This window comes from Lepidochelys kempii, chromosome 8, assembly GCF_965140265.1.
Source record: "Lepidochelys kempii isolate rLepKem1 chromosome 8, rLepKem1.hap2, whole genome shotgun sequence".
NCBI lineage: Eukaryota > Metazoa > Chordata > Testudines > Cheloniidae > Lepidochelys > Lepidochelys kempii.
This window is the reverse complement of record NC_133263.1, coordinates 83,772,477-83,791,868: the sequence shown is the minus strand read 5'-3', so window position 1 is coordinate 83,791,868 and position 19,392 is coordinate 83,772,477. Positions and strand designations below refer to the sequence as shown.

The following is a 19,392-nucleotide window of genomic DNA, read 5'->3' as shown; positions in this document are numbered from 1 at the left end:
TTGGAAGTGTCAGGAGTGCTAAAAGAAATAATCTGGTTGCAAAATACAAATAAATAAATAAATAAACAAATAAATAAATAAATAATAAAGTGTTAGGGGTATGATAGCTCACTGTGCCATAATCATTAGATGCCAGGCAAAAGCTCATACATGTAAATAACTATTAAAAATGAATGTTGGGAGAATTCAGAAAGTCAGAACTCTGAAGTATTTCACTTCAGCCTAATCCTGTTATACTTCATCATGCCAAAAACCATGCCATCAACTTTAAATTAAGTTTCAAAGTGTTCTTATTAATTAGTTCAGCAAACCAGGGGTGGGAGTGGCAAAGGGGACTTATGTGATCTTTGGATGTACAAAGAAGGAGTGGTAAGTAGAAGTAAGGAGGTGATTTTACCACTGTACACAGTATAGGTGAGACCAACACTGTAATACCGTACACAGCTCCAGGGTCCACATTTTAAATAGGATGTTGAAAAACTGGACATGTTGCAAATAAGAGGCACAAAAAAGATTAGATGGCTAGAAAAAAAAATGTGTTATAGTGAGAGACTTCAGGAGCTCAATCTGTTTGTTTATCAAGCATTAGACTGAGAGATGAAATGATTGCAGCATATAAGTACATTCATGTGAAGAAAATATCAGGCACTACAGAGCTCATTAATCTAGAGAAGAAAGGCAAAATACAAGCCAGATGCCAAAAAAATTCAATTGCTCCCAATTCCATACTCTGTCTTTTGCAGCAACCCCTAGTGGAGGCAGCTAGACTGACTCTTGCTCAATTTCAGCCCCAGGTTCTTCCTGTCCAATGGTTCAACCCACCCTGCACCACTCCTTGATGTAACAATGTGGCATTGCAGAAGGTCTTCCGCAGAGCGCCCTCTGTTGACCTGTTCTTTGGCCATGTGATGGCTTCTTTCTGTCTATACCTTCCATGACCTAGCCCTCTGGCCAGGTCACCTTTCAGTTCAGTCGGGATAACGAAAGTCCAACTGAAACATCCAGACAAATGAGTCTTCCGCCCCTTTTGGACTTTTCTCTTCATCCCTACTCTCAACCCCTGAGGAGTTTTATGCTCCTTAAACTGAGCACTGCCTTCCCAGGCCTTTCCCCCTGGATGCACTTCTACTCAGCAGATTTTCTTTTGGATGACAAGGTATAGAAATAGATGCAGATTTTTCTTCTAACCTAGAGAACATGAGTTTAATATATAAAATTTACTCAAATAGGTCAGAGATTAAGGTTATAAAGTAAAACCAGAATAAAGGCCCATTCCCTTCTGTGGGTTAACAATGGTCTTAATCTTCACCCACAGTAAATGCGGTCTATTGCAGCTCTAGGCTGTATGGATCGAACACTACCTGGGGAGATGCTCCTCAGTCATCTGGTACCCTGTGATATGTCAGTCATTCCATAAAGTGCTCTTGCTGTAGGCTCTTAAAGAGACAACACAGCCAAATGCAGCCCAGAATTAGTTTATATTCGTAAGTCTTTACGTTCTCCAAGACTGCAAACAGCCACTTCTGCACAAAATAAAGTCACTCTATAGGCAAATATGTGCTTCTTGGCTAAGAAAAATAATTAAGACTAGATACTAAGTATTTAAGAATATAAAACAGAGTATGCCAATAACAATTACTTAGTTAAAAAAATCTCTCTAGAGAGTACAATTGTTTTTACAGTACCTATTAATACATGAACTTTACTAAACACTAAAATAAGGGGGTCGGGGAGAATAAATTATTTACCAGTTTAATATAGAGTATGAATGGCAAGAGGGGCAAACTTCTCCTAATCAAAAAATTATTTGAAATTGACAGGGGATAGCACTAAGGAGATAAATAAGCAAAGTAACAGAAGATAAAATTACTTTTAAAAATTTGCAAGAGAAAAATGTGGTAGCATTTGATAGACATGTGTAACCTGAGATTTCACTCAATTTAATAAAAATCACCAGAAGCAGCATGTCATGGACAGAGTAAAGATGCTTCCACTCTGTAATATGGTAACACCCTGTTAAGTAGAGAGAAATATAATGACCATATTACTGTATGTTTCTCTAAACAAAAGCTCACTGCTGTAATGATTGTTTTGTCTCTGATATTTACATAGTAAGGATTTGTAATCCTGTTAAAACTTCCTAAATAAAGAAATAAAGAAAAAAGAAAAGAATAAGCATAACTATACCATAAATAGTGTAAACTGAAATACCCCCAAGAGTAGATTATGTGCCAAACTGTTGCATGCAGCATGGGTAGCAGCGTCAGAGGACAAAGTCTGCAGAGCCACTACATCCCCTAGCCATGCAGGTGGGCAGGAGGATTGGGAAATGGGTGGAGTAGAGCACAGCAAGCAGGAAGACCTTATTCTCTGCTAAGAGCTCAGGTGGGTCTGAGGGGGAGGTGATTTTAAGAAAAATGGCTGCTCTGAATATCATAGGGTATAGGAACACCTTGAAATTGCTACACTGCTTCCTAAAAGATTACACATTAGAAATAACAGGATACAATTCCTTTGAAAAACAGCACATGGAAATCAGAGCCACCAACAGTCTACCAGCTCAGATCAAACAGGCCAACACAACAGCAATTAACCTGACAATCAAAGCTGGAGTCTTCCCAAAGCAAGAATATCTCCATCCAAATACCCACACCCAAAACCAGGAGACTGTTTGTTTAGTCACTATTTTGAAATGATCCTGCCAAATAAATTTTAGATTTTCTATAAAAACACAGAACTATGCTATAAACAAAGTACTTGTAACCTGCAGTTCTTCTGGTACAAACAGAAAGCTTTTCCAACAGATTGCTGCCACTGTGTTTTCTTCCTGCGTTCAAACTGATAAAGTCACATATTCCTTAAAAAATGTAACCAACATAAATGCTCTTGAATAAATACCATTTAATCTGTATTTTTTCTTCTAAATAAGAAGAATTCAGAGACTAAGAATGAAATTGAATATAGACATATAACTTTTAGTTTTTCTTCATTCCCATTTTATATTCAGCCTTTGTAGAGAAAGATGTTATCATCAGTTAAAGGTTTTTTAAAAAGACCTTTACTATCACAACAGCAGCTTTTATTACTACAAGGAAAATGATTAAGGAGCAACTATCTGCAGAGGCTGTAGAAGTGAGTTACTTCTTATGATGGACTGTACATATATCAGATTCCTTGGATTTGTTAATAGAAGCCAAGTACCTGTTTGACAGTTCAGATCCATTATGTATAGCATATGGTTTGAAGCAAGCAATTTTGGCAATTTTCAGAACAAAAACTAATAGGATTTAATCCTTCCGAGAGGAAGCATGATAAAAATGCTTTAAAACCTAGAATATTCAATTTCAGAAAGAAAACAATTACACTATTATGCAATAATATATACCAGAATATCCGATAACTTAAAATGGAGAGCTTTTAGCTTTCTCTTCTATGTAGATTGTTTGTATAGCTAATTAAAAAATATATATATTTTATTGGAGGAGTCAGGAACCTCTATTTGACAAACTATTAATATGCTCACCTATCGTATGTAAGCAACTCGTATTTGCCCTATCATAAAAGTAAGTACTGTATACACCTCTCCAATGATTATCTTTGTAAAGGTAATAGAAACTAAAAGGAAAACTTGGATTCACTTGATTCCATTGAAACTGCTTGAAATAGCCTAAAGCACAAAATGACGACTATTGCCTCGTGCACTTTGAGGTTGGAGCACATCCATCCTGTCAAGGCAAAGGGTTCATTTTGATCATCTACTTAGGAGGTTACTGGAACCAGAAGACTTGAAGGGGAAAAAAAGGATTACTTACTTGTACAGTAACCATCATTTTCTGAGATGCATTGTATACATATACATTCTGCTGCAGGTATCTGTGCAAACAATCCACTCGAGTCAGACTTTTGTCACCAGTACCACTAGGCAGCACAAGAGCCCCTGCTCGCCTCGTGCCTCCATCTTCCTCTCTTTCCCTTCTCACTGCTGTATATAATTTCCAAAGTAGCAAGGAATGTGTATGTCCACAACACATCTCAAAAGATGAACAGTTATTCTACAGGTAAGTAACCGTTTTTTCTCCTTCGAGTGACTGTGCATGTATATATTCCACTGCAGGTAACTCATCAGCAGTTCCCCTACAAGCAGAGAGACTTCAGATCATCTGAATAGAGGCTGTAACCACAGCTTGCAAAAGTCGGCGTCGATACAAGAGGCTTGAGGAATGGCAGAAGATCTGAAGGAGAACATCCTTCCTGATTGACCACTCGTGCTGATGTACAAAAATCCTGTGAGGAAATCCTCAAAATGTTTCTCTCGTTCCTGGAAGGTGAAAAGCCTTCAGGAAAGCATTGTGATGAATGCATAAATTCCATAGGAGGATCGCCTCCAGGCAAAACTGAGGCAATCTTGCACTTCTCTGCTTGTTCAGATAGCAATTCTTACAGACAAAACCACTGCCATGTTCTATCACTTGGTTCTTGATGGTGGACAAATATCTCACAGGCCCAAAGAATAGCCTGGGGCACAAACACATTTATGTGGAGTGAAATTTCCTGAGGTGACTAAACAGCTTGCCTCTGGAATTGACCAAGATGGGCTCCCCAAACTTTAATAGATGCATCAATTATCAGACTCAGTCAATTCTGGAGATAAAAACAGAACTCCTCTGCACACATTGGGGGATCCAACAATCAAGAGACCGAAGCACTTATGCGGCTACACGAATCTGTATGTCTGTCCAGAAGGTGCCTGGGAGGACAATATACTGATTGGAGCCAGGCCTGCAGAGAGCAAAGGTGAAGTCTGGCATGCAGATCTCCATATGTGCATTGGGCCATATGGCCTAGAAGCTGAAGCAGGCACATGCTGATGTTGTGGGGGGTGAATTTGAGGCTTTCTAAGAGAAAGGCTACAGACTGAAACCTTCTCTGGAAGGTAAGCCCTGGTTGTTATGCTGCCAAGGTCTGCTCCTATAGAGATTATGTGCTGTGTTGGTTGTATTTGTGATTTGTCCAAATTCAGTTTCAGGACTAGACGGGAGAACAGCTGTTAGATTACTATAATGCTATTTTGGACATGGTCACTTGATACTTCATGAACTAGCTGATGACCCAGGTAAGGAAATATTTGAATGTCCAAATGGTGGAAATGAGGTTACTACTACTGTCACACACATGTTGATGACCCTGGGTACTGATGACAGTCTGAAGCGAAGGACTGTGTACTAGTAGTGAATTGAAGGTACTTCCAAGGGCAAGGATGTATGGCCACATGGAGGCATGCATCCTGTAAACTGAGAGCAGCATACAATTTCCCATCTTCAAGGAAGGGATAGTAGAAATGAGGGTGATCATCCTGAACTTGATTTCCTTGACGAAACAGTTCAGCTGTCTTAGCTGTACAGTGGGATAGAGGCCATAAGATTTCTTTGGGACCAGCAAGTACTGGGAATAGACACCTTTTCCTCTGTGCTGGTAAGAAACTTCTTCCACCACTCCCATTTCTAGAAGAGACCATCTATCTTGAAGTAATACATTCTCATAAAAGGATCCCTGAAAAGGATGGAGAATATGGGTTGGGAAAAGAGAAGTAGGTAAACTGGATACCATTATCCCTCTTTTACCATGCTTTACCACTTGTCTGATATTATGTCCCAAGCGCAGTGAAAGAAGAACAGGCGTGATCCAAAGGGAACATATATCGTTGGTATGCAGTCCTTGACCAAGAAGGTCAAAATGATTGCTTGGAAGCTGCTGCAGTCTGGTAACCAGGGCTCCTGACAATGAAGATGGCTGGCAGCATCGAGGAGGTCTTGACCTTCTTAGAGGCATATTGTGACCTCTGTTGGAAACAGGGCCTTGAAGTAAGATTGCCGCCTAAACTGTTTCCTCTTTGTAAACAGAGTATAAACTCCTAATGAACTAAGCATTGCATGAAAGTCTTTCAGTGTGCACACAGAGTCATCTGTTTCAGCAGAAAACAATTCAGAACCGTCGAAAGGTGAGCCATCTATTGCGTTCTGCAACTCTCTTGGAATGCCAGAAGCCTGTAGCAAAGAAGAAATCCAGCCTCATAAATTTCTCATCCTTGGGAGTGGTCTCCTGGTTGAATCTGAGTCCCCTGCATCACAGTCAGGGTCTAGTTCCAATGCAGGTTGCATCGCATCTTTCAAGAGACAGACTTTAAGATGAAAGAGCCTATTTTAGTCCCGGTGAGGAAAGAATTACATATTGAATAGGACAGGACAAATCAAGCGGCTCTCATGCCTATCTGTGACAGGAGAAAAGAAGCCCCGAACATGGTACACAGCTTAATATCTGGGTATTTTTTAATAAATCAATCCTCCAAGTAACTACTAAAACTAAACTAAGTATAGTATCATTAAATATTAACTATAAATACATACTAACTATACACAATGAAGTTCTGAAAGCTAGCTAACTGAAGCAAATGCTACAGAGAGGAAGAACTGAGAGGGAGGCAGCAGCCATGCCCTTTTATGCCCTTGCCTGAGAGCACAAGGGACACCAGGATGTATGCACGCTTAGTGGTACTGCTGGCAAAAGTCTCTGACTCAAGTGTATTGGGCACACAGACCATACTCTCAAGGGTTTGGTAGAACTTTATCACACTCTTTTGCCTGCCACCATAATGATGTGGCTCCTAGCTGTCATCCTAATGTATGGGGGGTCGGGGGGGGAGAGGCGCTGTGAAAAATGGTGCGAGAGGCAAGACTGGCAAAAAATCTCAGATTTACAGATTTTAAGGCCAGAAGGGTCCACTATGATTATATAGTCTGACCTTTTACAAAATACAGACCAGAGAATTTCACCCAGTAATACTTGCATGAAGTCCATACCTTATGGTCAAGCTAGAACGTATCTCTTAGGAAGACAATCTTGGTTTAAAGACTACAAGTGATGGGAAATTCACTGCATCCCAAAGTAAAATGTTCCAATGGTTTATTACCTTAACTGTTAAAATTTGCACCTTATTTCCAGCCTGAATGTATTGTGACAGGGTCAGGCCACATGGCTCCAGGAGAGTGATAGAAGGTAGATATATTAGCCCCAGATTAAGCAGGTCCCTTTTCCCTGAGTAAGATAATGGGCTGTTCCAGAAGAATCAGGAAGTTGCCGGAACCAATTAAGGCAGGCTAATTAGGACACCTGGAGCCAATGAAGAAGCTACCAGAATCAATTAGGACAGGCAGGCTAATCAGGGAACCTGGTTTTAAAAAGGACCTCAGTTCAGTTAGTGAGGTACGTGCGACGAGCTGGGAGCAAGAGGTGCTCAAGAAGCAGAGAGTGAGTAGGCGTATTGCTGGAGGACTGAGAAGTACAAGCATTATCAGACATCAGGAGGAAGGTCCTGTGATGAGGACAAAGAAGGTGTTGGGAGGAGGCCATAGGGAAGTAGCCCAGGGAGTTGTAGTTGTCACGCACCTGTTACTGGAGACACTGTAGACAGCTGCAATCCACAGGCCCCTGGGCTGGAACCTGGAGTAAAGGGCAAGCCTGGGTTCCCCACATCCTCCCAGCTCCTTATTTGATATAAGAGTAGTTGACCTGGACTGTGGGTCCCACCAGAGGGGAAGGTCTCTGGCCTGTCCCCCGACCCATTAGGTGGGCCAGCAGAGACTGTGGAGATTGTTCTCCTCCTTTTCCCCAGCTGGCCAGTGATGAGGTTAGCTGAGTGAATGGCAAGTTTGTGCCACTAACAAAAGGAGCCAAACTGAGGACTGCCGTGAACCTCTGAGGTGAGCAAATCCGCAAGAAAGCGCAGAACCCACCAAGGCAAAGGAGGAACTTTGTCACAGTATCTAGTTTAAGCTTCCAGCCACTGGATCTTCTTATGCCTTTGCCTTCTAGATTAAAGTCCTCTACCATCAGAAATCTTCTCATCACTTAGGTACTTATGGACTGTGATCAAGGCACCTCTGAGCCTAATAAGATAAACAGATTTAGCTTCTTAAGCCTTTCACTGCATAGCAAGTTTTCCAGACCTCAAATCATCATCCTTGTAGCTCTTTTCTGACCCTTTTCAAATTTTTCAACATCCTTTTAGAAGTGTGAGACCAGACCTAGACATATTATTCTAGTAATTGTCTAACCTATACTGCCTAGCTATTTCTACTGGATAGTTTCTTGATTATATAACCAAGAAACATATTAGCCCTCTTAATCACAGCATTGTATTAGGCGCTCACATTCAGTTGATTAACCACCATGACCCCAAGCCTTTTGCAGAGTCACCAGCTTTCCAGGATACAGTCCCCTATCCTGTAAGTGACCTAAATGTCTTGTTTCTAAGTGTATGACCTTATATTTGGCTGTATTAAAAACACATTCAAACTCAAATCACTTAGATACATACTGATCTGGGGTAAAATGAACCTGTCGTCATTTGTCACTCCAGCAATTTGATCGTCATCTACAAACTTTACTAGCAATGATTTTATGTTTTCTTCCAGATTAGACAAAAATACTGAATTATATTGGGCCAAGAATAGATTCCTGGGGACCTCACTAACACCACACCATTTGGATGATGATTCCCCATCTACACTTATTTTTGACTTACAGAGATCTGTCTGTTAACCAGTTTTTAATCTCTTTAATATGTGCGACACTGGATTTGTATAGTGCCAATTTTTTAAAATCAGGCCTGGACAAGGAATTTGTTCTTCTTTAAACAGGTACCCTTCTTTAAGCGGTCCAATTCAGTCACTGACCAAAGTATTCCCTTCAATTTCTCACAAGACATAAGCTGTTTATTTTATCAGGGTTTATAGTTATGGCTCTTAGGGATGCCTCAAGATGAAGGCATGGTGGAATTTGACATCTGTAACTGGAAGTCAGATTCCCTGAAGTTCATTCACATTATGACTCAAGATAATATAGTGTATTCTGATGGCAAATCATGATATACATTTGTGTCCGTCCCCCCCCCTTTTTTTTTTTTTTGGACAGTGATGCAAGTCTCCTTATCCCTCAGATAGTATCTGGGTATAGTATGCTGCTATAGGGTTTGCTGTACTACTTCAATGTACTGCTGAATACTTTGAATTTGGCCACTGAAAGACCCATACAATTATAATTAAACATAAAGAATATAATTGGACTTTTCTGGTATTTTGTGGATGTCAACATTTTTTAGAAGTCATTAAAGCGATGGAAAGGACAGAGGATTTACAGATTTGCTATGTCATCAACAAGGTCTGCACTAACATTTCTAACTAGCTGAACCAGTTCACCCTATTTTCCAGATGGCTATTTATACACTTTAAACTGCTGTTGAATGTCTGGTACTGTTTCTTTTTATAAGACAACTAATTCCTTTGACTACAGATTGAGTGTTCCAGCCAAATTCATTCCAATAATGTTTTTTTTAAAATATGTACAAAATCAATAGAAAAACTACTTAATCCTTGTGACATAAGTTTTGTTCTAAAATTCTCCACAACCCATCATAAATTAGAATACAATGTAATTAAATGGATTTTCATACCCTTGGTAGAAAATGTCAGCATATTAGTCACTGAATCAATTCTATATCAACACAAAATCTGTCAGTGTGGGCTGCTTTGTGTGAAATCTACTACACCTCATCTAGCAGCAAGGCTGACACCAGCCTCCACAGACATTGACATAAAATGTTTGAACAGCTGCTCCTTTTACTGAAATGGAGATTTAATGTGTGTGGTCAATGGTGGCTCTTAAGTCTCCGACGACAACAACATGACAGAATTTACTGCAACAAGCCACAAAAGCATGATGCATTATCATGAAAAAAGGAACATCTGGCCTGTTCAAGGCCAATGGGCTAAGAGTGCTACTAAAATGTAGTTGCTTTTTCAATTTATGGTATCTAAGATGGAACATATGTAACTGTTCAAAAACCATTTTCACTGAACTTCACCAAGACATTTTTTGTTGGATCATATCTGGCAATTACAACATTTGCCTGAGAACAAATAAAGCCCCAGCCTTGTAACTGGATTTGCACAGGCTGAACCCTGCACCTATGTGGCGAAGCACTGAAGTCAATGGGGCTCCCCTCTTGTGTTTCTGAGTGCAGGATCAGGATTCCAACATACAAACTACCTCTGCAAAGCAAATGCCAATGACTGCCTTTCCATGTGTGCAAAGTGATTGCAATCCATGATTCTAGGTACCCTGCAAGTTCCATGGGATGCAGAGATAACACACACAAGACATCTTTCAGTAAAACACCCAGGTTGTTTTAATTAATTTTTTTCCTAATCAAGCAAAGAAACAATTTCAAACTGGGGACTCAAGTCTCCGAAATGTCAATATATAATGATTTTACTAAATAAGAACAACAAACACATTTTTTAAAAAAAAAACCTTCTGATATGTAGGAAATCAAAAAAACATTGAAGTTCCCATTGCCAAAACTGACCAGTTGTGAGAACACAGGAGCAGTTAGCAAACTAATGAATACAGTATGCTACTTACAAGGTCATTCATATTGGTCTGGCTGGCTGGGTGAATTTCTTCCAAGAACTCCAAGACATAAAATGTGTATCTATCCATAAGGTGAACTCCAATCCCAAGATCAGGCTGATGCTTAAAAACAAAATATACACACTTAGAGTGTTCCATAGCAAAAACCTGATGGGAACAGAGCAAAACAGGGCCATGCAAGTGTTCAAACCTATGAATTATCTTTACTGCTAGTCAAATTATCAGAAATATGCAAAAAAAAATTACTAACCATCAAAAAAACCCCAATAGACTGTGTAAATTAATCTGTATATTGTATGTTATCTTCACCTTTTAAGACTAAATTCTGACTAGCCCTGTCTTTGCCTGGTTGAAGGGAGCCTCTTCCTCCATTATGCACCTGTGCAGAACTCAGGTAGGATCCTCCCACTATGGCCTCTTGAGCATGAGAAGGAGCGTGGGGAAGACAGTGCTGTGCGGCTCCAGGAGGCCATGACCAGTTGCAGTAGGCACATGAGTAGAGCCTAATTTTCAAAGATGTTGAACACCTACTGGGGCTATGGTGCTCACTACCTTTAAAAAAAATCAAACTACAGAATAGGATGGTTTCACAAACTGCGACTGTCTCATGAGGCCATAGCCTAAAGTAAGAAAGATGAAGGTAAGTCACTTGCAGGTTTAGGGAGAAGATGACTAATGTCCCTCTTCAAGTGCGCTAGCCATTGTACTATAAATCACATTTTCTATTCTCTATTGTTACACTGCAGAAAAAAGGTATTTATCATTATGCTCTTTAATTCATCATTTTATGTCTGAATTGAAGACTTACTGAAAATTAAATTAGGGGTGTACATTAGCCTGGTGGGCAATTGACATCCCAACACTTTTGGGCAGCACAACATAATAACGTGAAAAGTACATCAAACATTATATGAGTGATGGTTTAGAGGTTAACCTTTATGTTGTTAAGCAGTTAAGGTGGAGATTTTCGGAAGTGCCAAAGAAATGTAGCAGCACAAGTGCCACTGAAAGTTAATGGGACTTGTGATCCTAAATCCTTTGGGCACTTTTGAAAATACCCCCTTTACCCTACCTCCAACTACCCTACCCATAGGGATCCTAAGTCTATGGTGGGGAGCTGTACCTATAGAAACCCTAACCCTGACTCCAAGTACCCTACCCATAGAAACCCCAATGCTAGGGCACAGAGCCCTACCCAGAGGAATCCTAACCCTACCTCCAAGTCCCCTACCTAACTCATACTTACTGAAAGTGAATCTTCTCCTACTTGGCTACTAGCCAAGGCCATTATATTTGGAGAATAAAATCGTTCATACATTGATGCTCCTTGGCAGGTATCAATAATAAACAGCAATTCGTTGTATCTGAAAGAAATAAAACAGCTTTCACATTTGGCATTCTGTAGATTATGTCTTCATTCATACAACTTCACTGCATAGTTACCAAGATATGTAATAGAGAGCCAACTGGCTGAACATTTCAGACACCTTATAATTAATAAGAAGCCCATACAGCTATTGAGCCAAGGTAACTCATTTGTGTGGCTGAAGATTATAATAGATTTCCTTCTCCTGTGGAAAGGAGAGCTTCAGGCCACCTCAAGGACAACAGCTATTTAATACCACTTCTGGGGTGACAGTAATTTTTCGCATTTTTAAACCACATTCAGAAAAAAATAATTAATTTTGCCACCCTTCAGAAGAAGAGTGTGCTGTTTAGACAAGAATTAAATGGAGGAATGAAAGGCTACAAGCAAAGTTTTACATCCGTTGGTAACACACTGTATTTAATCACTAAGTAATCAATTTTTACCTTCTTTTCTGCCACATTTGTTCAAAGGCATCAGCAAGTTCTACATTAGTGATTTCTTCAGAATCCTGAAATTTCAAGAAACCATTTCCACCATGACCTTGTAGAAAAATTCACAAGATAAATAAGCATGTACGTTAAATAGAAGTACAATATATACAAATATGGTTGCCAAAAGGCCAACAGAAACAGCTTAAATGCAATTCTTCTCCCTCTTTGGTGTGGGATGACAAGACATGATTTGAGGGTAATAAGCACAATATACGTTTATGGTTTAACCTGGAATACATCTATTCATTCATAAATTAATAGATACTGCTTTAAAGATGCTTCCTTGATTACTATTTATGCAAAACCCCTTCACATAATAATGATTTTTGTAACTTCCAGAGTCATTACAAATTAGGCTGTCTAGACCATATGCCCAGGGTTGTGGAATACAAGTGTGAGACCCAGATTTTTAAGTGGTGCAGCAATCTTAGTTATCAGAACTTTTTGCATGGATTGTTTTTAATACCAATAATAACGGATGTTTTGCTCAAAGTAATGTGAATCCATAATTACCGTGTATTTGTTTTACTAATTTTTCAGTGTTATTTGGCTTTCTGATGAAATTTCACTCTGCTACTGTGCAACAAAACCAATAAATTCCTGTAATTACCTGTCATATATATTAGAATATTGCTTCTGTCATCAGAAAGTAGGCGCTTGGATCGAGGTGTGCTTGGTGGGATTCTTCCTGTCAATACGCGCAAGAAATTCTCCACAGTAACCTACAAACATCAAAATAAAGTAATTTCTAACTATTATAAGGGATATCTATTGACCACTACTAGACGGGGTTCCACAAAATGACGACACAAACTATGCACTATATATACATAGGTCCACCAATAGATGGTATAAATTGCATTACCAGATTTCTTCTATTCAAGGTTTTACTGTGCTACTGCTCACCAGTTTTTTTTATTGCCCCATTAAAAATCAACCTGTTGCTTTACTGTATTTGAAAACTGTTTCATCAAACACACTTCTATGACCATTATAGTCTTTTAATACTTCTTCATTGATTTGAACACCTTTCACACTGTAGTGTACATCTTTACTCCGTCAATGCTACTTATACATTCACAAAACACTGCAACATTAGTATGTGTTACCATGGAAAAATGTTAACAAATACTCTAAGGCTTAAATTCTCTGTGCAACTCAGGCAAAGAAAAGATTCCTGTGGCACAAACATCGACAAGATCAGATGTAGTCCATCTGGACACCGACCATAAAACATCTGATTAAACATCAGAACTACTTGTTCTGAATGCAGATTTACAACACTCAAAATGTTACCAACAAAATTCAGACTCATGACAGATAGGGTTTTTTTTTGTTACTATAATCTTTCAACATGCACTTTATGTCCTCAGGACACTAATAATCAGAGAGCACGACATCTTCTGTATACTCTAATAGGCAATTATGGTACAGGGTTTAATTTGTTCCTGTAAAATACACATTTTTGCTTTATAAATCATTTTACTATGTGATACTAATTAAAATTCTGTAACTGAAGTCTAATTAAAGTCAGTCCAGGAAAGACTTAGAAAAAAAAAATTTGCAGCAAGAATTGTTTTCTGAAAACAAGAACGTGGTAAAGTGCTGCAGATATTTCCTTTTACTAGCTGTTATAAAGTGGTTAGAAATGAGTTACTTACAAAAAGGACATGTTTTATTTGGAAAAAATAAAAACAAATATTTAAAAAAGATGTTGAATCTGTAATGTGCAAACACACACCTGCTTAACGTCAAAGCTTATGAAAGTGTTATCAGTTTAACCAATCATACAATCTACACTACTTCAACAAAATGGAAAACCCAGTAACATTTTTGTATTGTTAATGTAGTCCGGGATCCTCACAATCTCCTAACCACAACAGTCATGGGAACGAATGTTTTCATTAAAATAGCCAATAACAATGTATAATAATAAATTCTAACTGATTAGAAAGACACACAAAGTTGTAACAAGTTACGAAACTCAGTAAAAAGAAAAGGAGTACTTGTGGCACCTCAGAGACTAACAAATTTATTTGAGCATAAGTTTTCGTGAGCTACAGCTCACTTCATTGGATGCATTGAGCTGTAGCTCACGAAAGCTTATGCTCAAATAAATTGGTTAGTCTCTAAGGTGCCACAAGTACTCCTTTTCTTTTTGTGAATACAGACTAACATGGCTCCTACTCTGAAACTCAGTAAGAATTTTCTTTTTATTATATATATCAATTGAGAATAAGGGCCTGATCCACAATCCAGTGAAGTGTATGGAAATACTACCACTGACTTCAATGGATCAGGCTTTAAAGCAACACTACAGAAAAATCTGGTTAGATAAACAAAACATTGTTACCTCATAGCTTCTATAGTCCACTTCCACATCATCCCCGTAAACATTTAGCTCCATGTTTTTGTGACTAAACACAGTTGCTGGTTTGGGATTCCTGGGATTACATGCCATATCATCTGCCAGCATCAGGACAATGTGACTGGGAAAAACAAAACAACACAATTTCAGATATTCTATTTTAATACAATAAACAAAAGGAAAACTGCAGATAATGAAGCCAACAAACATGACCCATTATGAGAGCCCTGCAAATCTGTGGATATCCGCTTTATATCCATGGACTATGCTTGCTGATCGCAGATCGTCTGAAGATAAAAATTTTGTATCCATGCAGGACTCTACTCATTATTGAAACAAGATTCTATAGCAGTTAGAAAATTGCCTGGAGTATAAGTACAAGTTACTTTGGTAATACCTTATTTCCCCAAGGAACACTGTTACCATCATAACACTACCACATAAAGCTTTTTGTTTGTTACCGTAACGGAATTATTTGTTTAGCACTAACAACATGCTCAACGTCACACAGTACTTCACAAAAATGGATGGCTGCTGCCTCAAAGAGACCCAACTGTTAAACCCTATTAATACAGTCACTGTTGTTAACACCTATGGATTATTCTGAACAGCAGCAGATGATATTTTTTTTCTCTTCACGCACAACCCCTTGGGCACAGCAATTTCTCCTCAGAATATGAAGAATAATGAAGAATGAGGACAAGTCTTCCAGGATGTAGTATTACTCCAGAAAGAAGCTTTCCTCCTACTAGCACAAATACTGACCTGGGGAACATTTTCCCTTATTATTAGACTTGATTAAACATTAATATGACTCAACTCAGGATAAAACAAAGCTACTCTACGCAAATAAAACAGTCTGGGGCTTAACATGTTGTCCTACAGCAAAACCTAAAGAAGTGGGACAGCAGGCCGAGGAAACTTCCTATGGGCATAGAGAAAGGAGAGATCTGAGGGGCAGCTTCCAAACTCAACAATGTTCATGGGAAAGACAAACTCCAGTCCCGCAGAGAGATTCAACCTCCATGCTGATCTCGGGAACCATCCTTTCATCTGGCTGAACAGCTTCCCATCAACTCATGTTACCACCAACCATTCCAGGCCCTGTACCTCTGTTGGGAGGGGAAAACATGCAGCAGCAGTTAATGCTACAAGGAGCATCGTTTCCATTGTTTTTACTTATGGTGTTTAAGAAGAGCATTCTGCATAAAGCTGCTTGGTTCCACTTTGCCCCTTGTTGCCTTTGGGACTTTTTCATCCCATTTCACTTCAGTTTGTTCCCCTCTACTTCTCAGAGAGGCTTAACAAATCAGTACTCCTTTGCCATGTTATCTGTACTACAATAGTGTCTGGGATCCTCAACCATGGTCTCCATTGTTGTAGGCATTGGGCAAACAAGAACTACAGAGAACCTGACCTAGACAGCTGACATTTTAGGTTTATGACAAGACAACCGGGTGAAACAACAGGGAGGCGAGAGGACAAGGCAGCAATAAAACAAGAATTATTCTCCCATCACAAAGCTTTTGCAAAGTGAGACAATAAAAAGGGAAGAGATCGGCTGCTTTCCACAGACCTGAGTTTTAATGGGAGCTGTGAGGGCAATGACATTGTTGAAACTACCAAACATGCACATGGCAAGAAGTTAAGGGCACCTAGACAGCTCTATCCAGCATCAGACATACTATAAATATACTCAAACAGATAGCCTGTCCTGATACAAAGTACAGGGTATAAAAATGTTTCTCAAACAGTCAGCCTGCGTGCAGTCACACACCTGGGATTCTTTCTTCCTTTCTCAACTGTGACTTTCAACTGTGACTAAGAATGTTGCCTTCCTCTGATGTACTGAAAATGGTTGTTCACTCAAGCCAGTTTAGCTCTTGTCTGTGACTACACTAAGAGCACTTTACCAGTATAGAAATACCAGTGTACTATACCACCAATGGGTTCCTAGTGTAGACTCAGCTATATCAAAATAGTTAAAACACTCCAGGGAGCAAAACGAGCTATGCTGTTAAAAATGCTGAGCTCTATTGGCATAGCTGCATCTATGCTAGGGTCTTCTGTTGTTACAGCTATGTTGATTAAGGATTAGACCTTTTCACACCCCTGACATCAGCTGTGCTGGCAGATGTCTGTAGTGTAGTCTTGATCCTCATCTTGCCAAACAGAAACAGCAGAGCAATTAATCCCAAGATCCCTTCACATAGTTTTGACAAGCAGAAAGCTTATTTTCCTTTCAATGAGGTTGTGTGTCTAGTGATCAGTCCTGTACCCACAGAAGTCAATGAGTGTTTTGTCACTGACTCAACTGACAGCAGGATCCTACCCATAGGCTGGGAAAAATTACACATAGTGAATAGGCAGGGCATGAAAGATTGAGTCCTGGAAATATAAATAGTGCATAAGAGCATGGATTTACCCCTAATTTACACACCAACCCATCATGTGCACAGTCACGCAGGGACAGAACTTGAGCAGACTTCTTATTAGGGACACTTCAGGTAAATGACAACATATCACCACTCGAACAAGGTCCCAGTCCAATAGGACCTCCTTTCCCTTCCGAACACCACAAATAAACCCCCAAACTTAGGCTGTGTCTTTACTGACACAAAAAGCTGTTTTTTAAAGTGAGATCACTAACACACAATAGTTATATCACTGTAAAATCCAAAGCAGAGACAAGGCACATGCCATTTTTACCATGAGGTTGCCAGGCAAGGTCAGCACTATAACCCACCACCTCAACCCCCCCCAACCCCCCCAGTGAAAATACAGTGTCCTGTCTTCATTAGGTTTTTACAGCAGAACAGCTAATGCCTGTTAGTTATCTTGCCATTTCTAACACAATTTTTTTTGTCAGTGAAGACAGTCTTAGATGAGCAAGACATTAGCCTCTAAGGACATTAGTGCCCTGATTCTACCCCATCCAGCACAGTTATTGCATGCATGTTATTTTATCTAGATTGTATAGTTCAATAAGATAGAGTCAAATCTGGAGCTACAGCACCTTACACCAGCTGGGGATCTGGTCCTCACTGTCCTTTGGGAAGAAAAGTTCTGGTAGGAGCTGTCAAGGTTTCTCCCCCACTCTGAACTCTAGGGTACAGATGTGGGGACCTGCATGAAAAACCTCCTAAGCTTATCTTTACCAGCTTAGGTCAAAACTTCCCCAAGGTACAAAATATTCCACCCGTCGTCCTTGGATTGGCCGCTACCACCACCAAACTAATACTGGTTACTGGGGAAGAGCTGTTTGGACGCGTCTTTCCCCCTAAAATACTTCCCAAAACCTTGCACCCCACTTCCTGGACAAGGTTTGGTAAAAATCATCACCAATTTGCCTAGGTGACTACAGACCCAGACCCTTGGATCTTAAGAACAATGAACAATCCTCCCAACACTTGCACCCCCACTTTCCTGGGAAATGTTGGATAAAAAGCCTCACCAATTTGCATAGGTGACCACAGACCCAAACCCTTGGATCTGAGAACAATGAAAAAGCATTCAGTTTTCTTACAAGAAGACTTTTAATAAAAATAGAAGTAAATAGAAATAAAGAAATCCCCCCTGTAAAATCAGGATGGTAGATACCTTACAGGGTAATTAGATTCAAAACATAGAGAACCCCTCTAGGCAAAACCTTAAGTTACAAAAAAGATACACAGACAGAAATAGTTATTCTATTCAGCACAGTTCTTTTCTCAGCCATTTAAAGAAATCATAATCTAACACGTACCTAGCTAGATTACTTACTAAAAGTTCTAAGACTCCATTCCTGGTCTATCCCCGACAAAGACCAGCATATAGACAGACACAGACCCTTTGTTTCTCTCCCTCCTCCCAGCTTTTGAAAGTATCTTGTCTCCTCATTGGTCATTTTGGTCAGGTGCCAGCAAGGTTACCTTTAGCTTCTTAACCCTTTACAGGTGAGAGGAGCTTTCCCCTGGCCAGGATGGATTTCAAAGGGGTTTACCCTTCCCTTTATATTTATGACAGGAGCCAATATAAAGTAAGAGCTTTTTAAAACAAAACAATCGAAGACTCTTGCATGTACATCCAACCAAAACAGGAAAGACTGCTCTGCTCAGTCTTTCAATGCTCCCTATCCACCTCAAAGAAGTGTGTATTGTCAAGTCCCCAATAGATCTCATCTACGCTCATCTACCTTGGCTAATTTGAGCTTATTAACACAAACACAGTTTGTACAGAAGACAACGCAAATAAAAACATAACACAATTTTTAAACGTAGAGAGCTGCTATTTGGAAAGTTGAGTGAAGAAAGAATGCTCACAAATCAAAGATTAAGTTTTCAGCATTTTAACAGTAGCCCACGATCACAGAGCAATCACCAGGTTAAAATTTAAAATAAAAAAAGGCCAAAAAGCATGAGAAGACGTTTTTGAATATCCACTGAAGACAACCCTTCACATTTCACACATTAGCAATTCCCCTGTGATACCCTGGGCTGAGCTCTTAAAGAACACTGAATGCATCCGATGAAGTGAGCTGTAGCTCATGAAAGCTTATGCTCAAATAAATTGGTTAGTTTCTAAGGTGCCACAAATACTCCTTTTCTTTTTGCGAACACAGACTAACACAGCTGCTACTCTGAAACTACAGTTGTCGACATTATAAAGGGAACATAGATCTCAGCATCATAGTCTCA

General features: G+C 39.5%; 1 protein-coding gene across 4 annotated transcripts in view; it reads right to left on the bottom strand.

Moving 5' to 3' along the window:
- Nucleotides 1-19,392, bottom strand: part of PIGK (phosphatidylinositol glycan anchor biosynthesis class K) — a 128,521-nt gene that overhangs the window by 101,828 nt on the left and 7,301 nt on the right. For all 4 annotated transcript variants that reach the window (XM_073357297.1, XM_073357298.1, XM_073357299.1 and 1 more), the window contains exons 4-8: nt 14,702-14,837; nt 12,959-13,070; nt 12,301-12,397; nt 11,735-11,852; nt 10,480-10,590 (exon numbers count right to left, since the gene is read on the bottom strand). In XM_073357297.1, the coding sequence (XP_073213398.1) occupies nt 10,480-10,590; nt 11,735-11,852; nt 12,301-12,397; nt 12,959-13,070; nt 14,702-14,837 (574 nt within the window). The remainder of the gene's footprint in view (nt 1-10,479; nt 10,591-11,734; nt 11,853-12,300; nt 12,398-12,958; nt 13,071-14,701; nt 14,838-19,392) is intronic.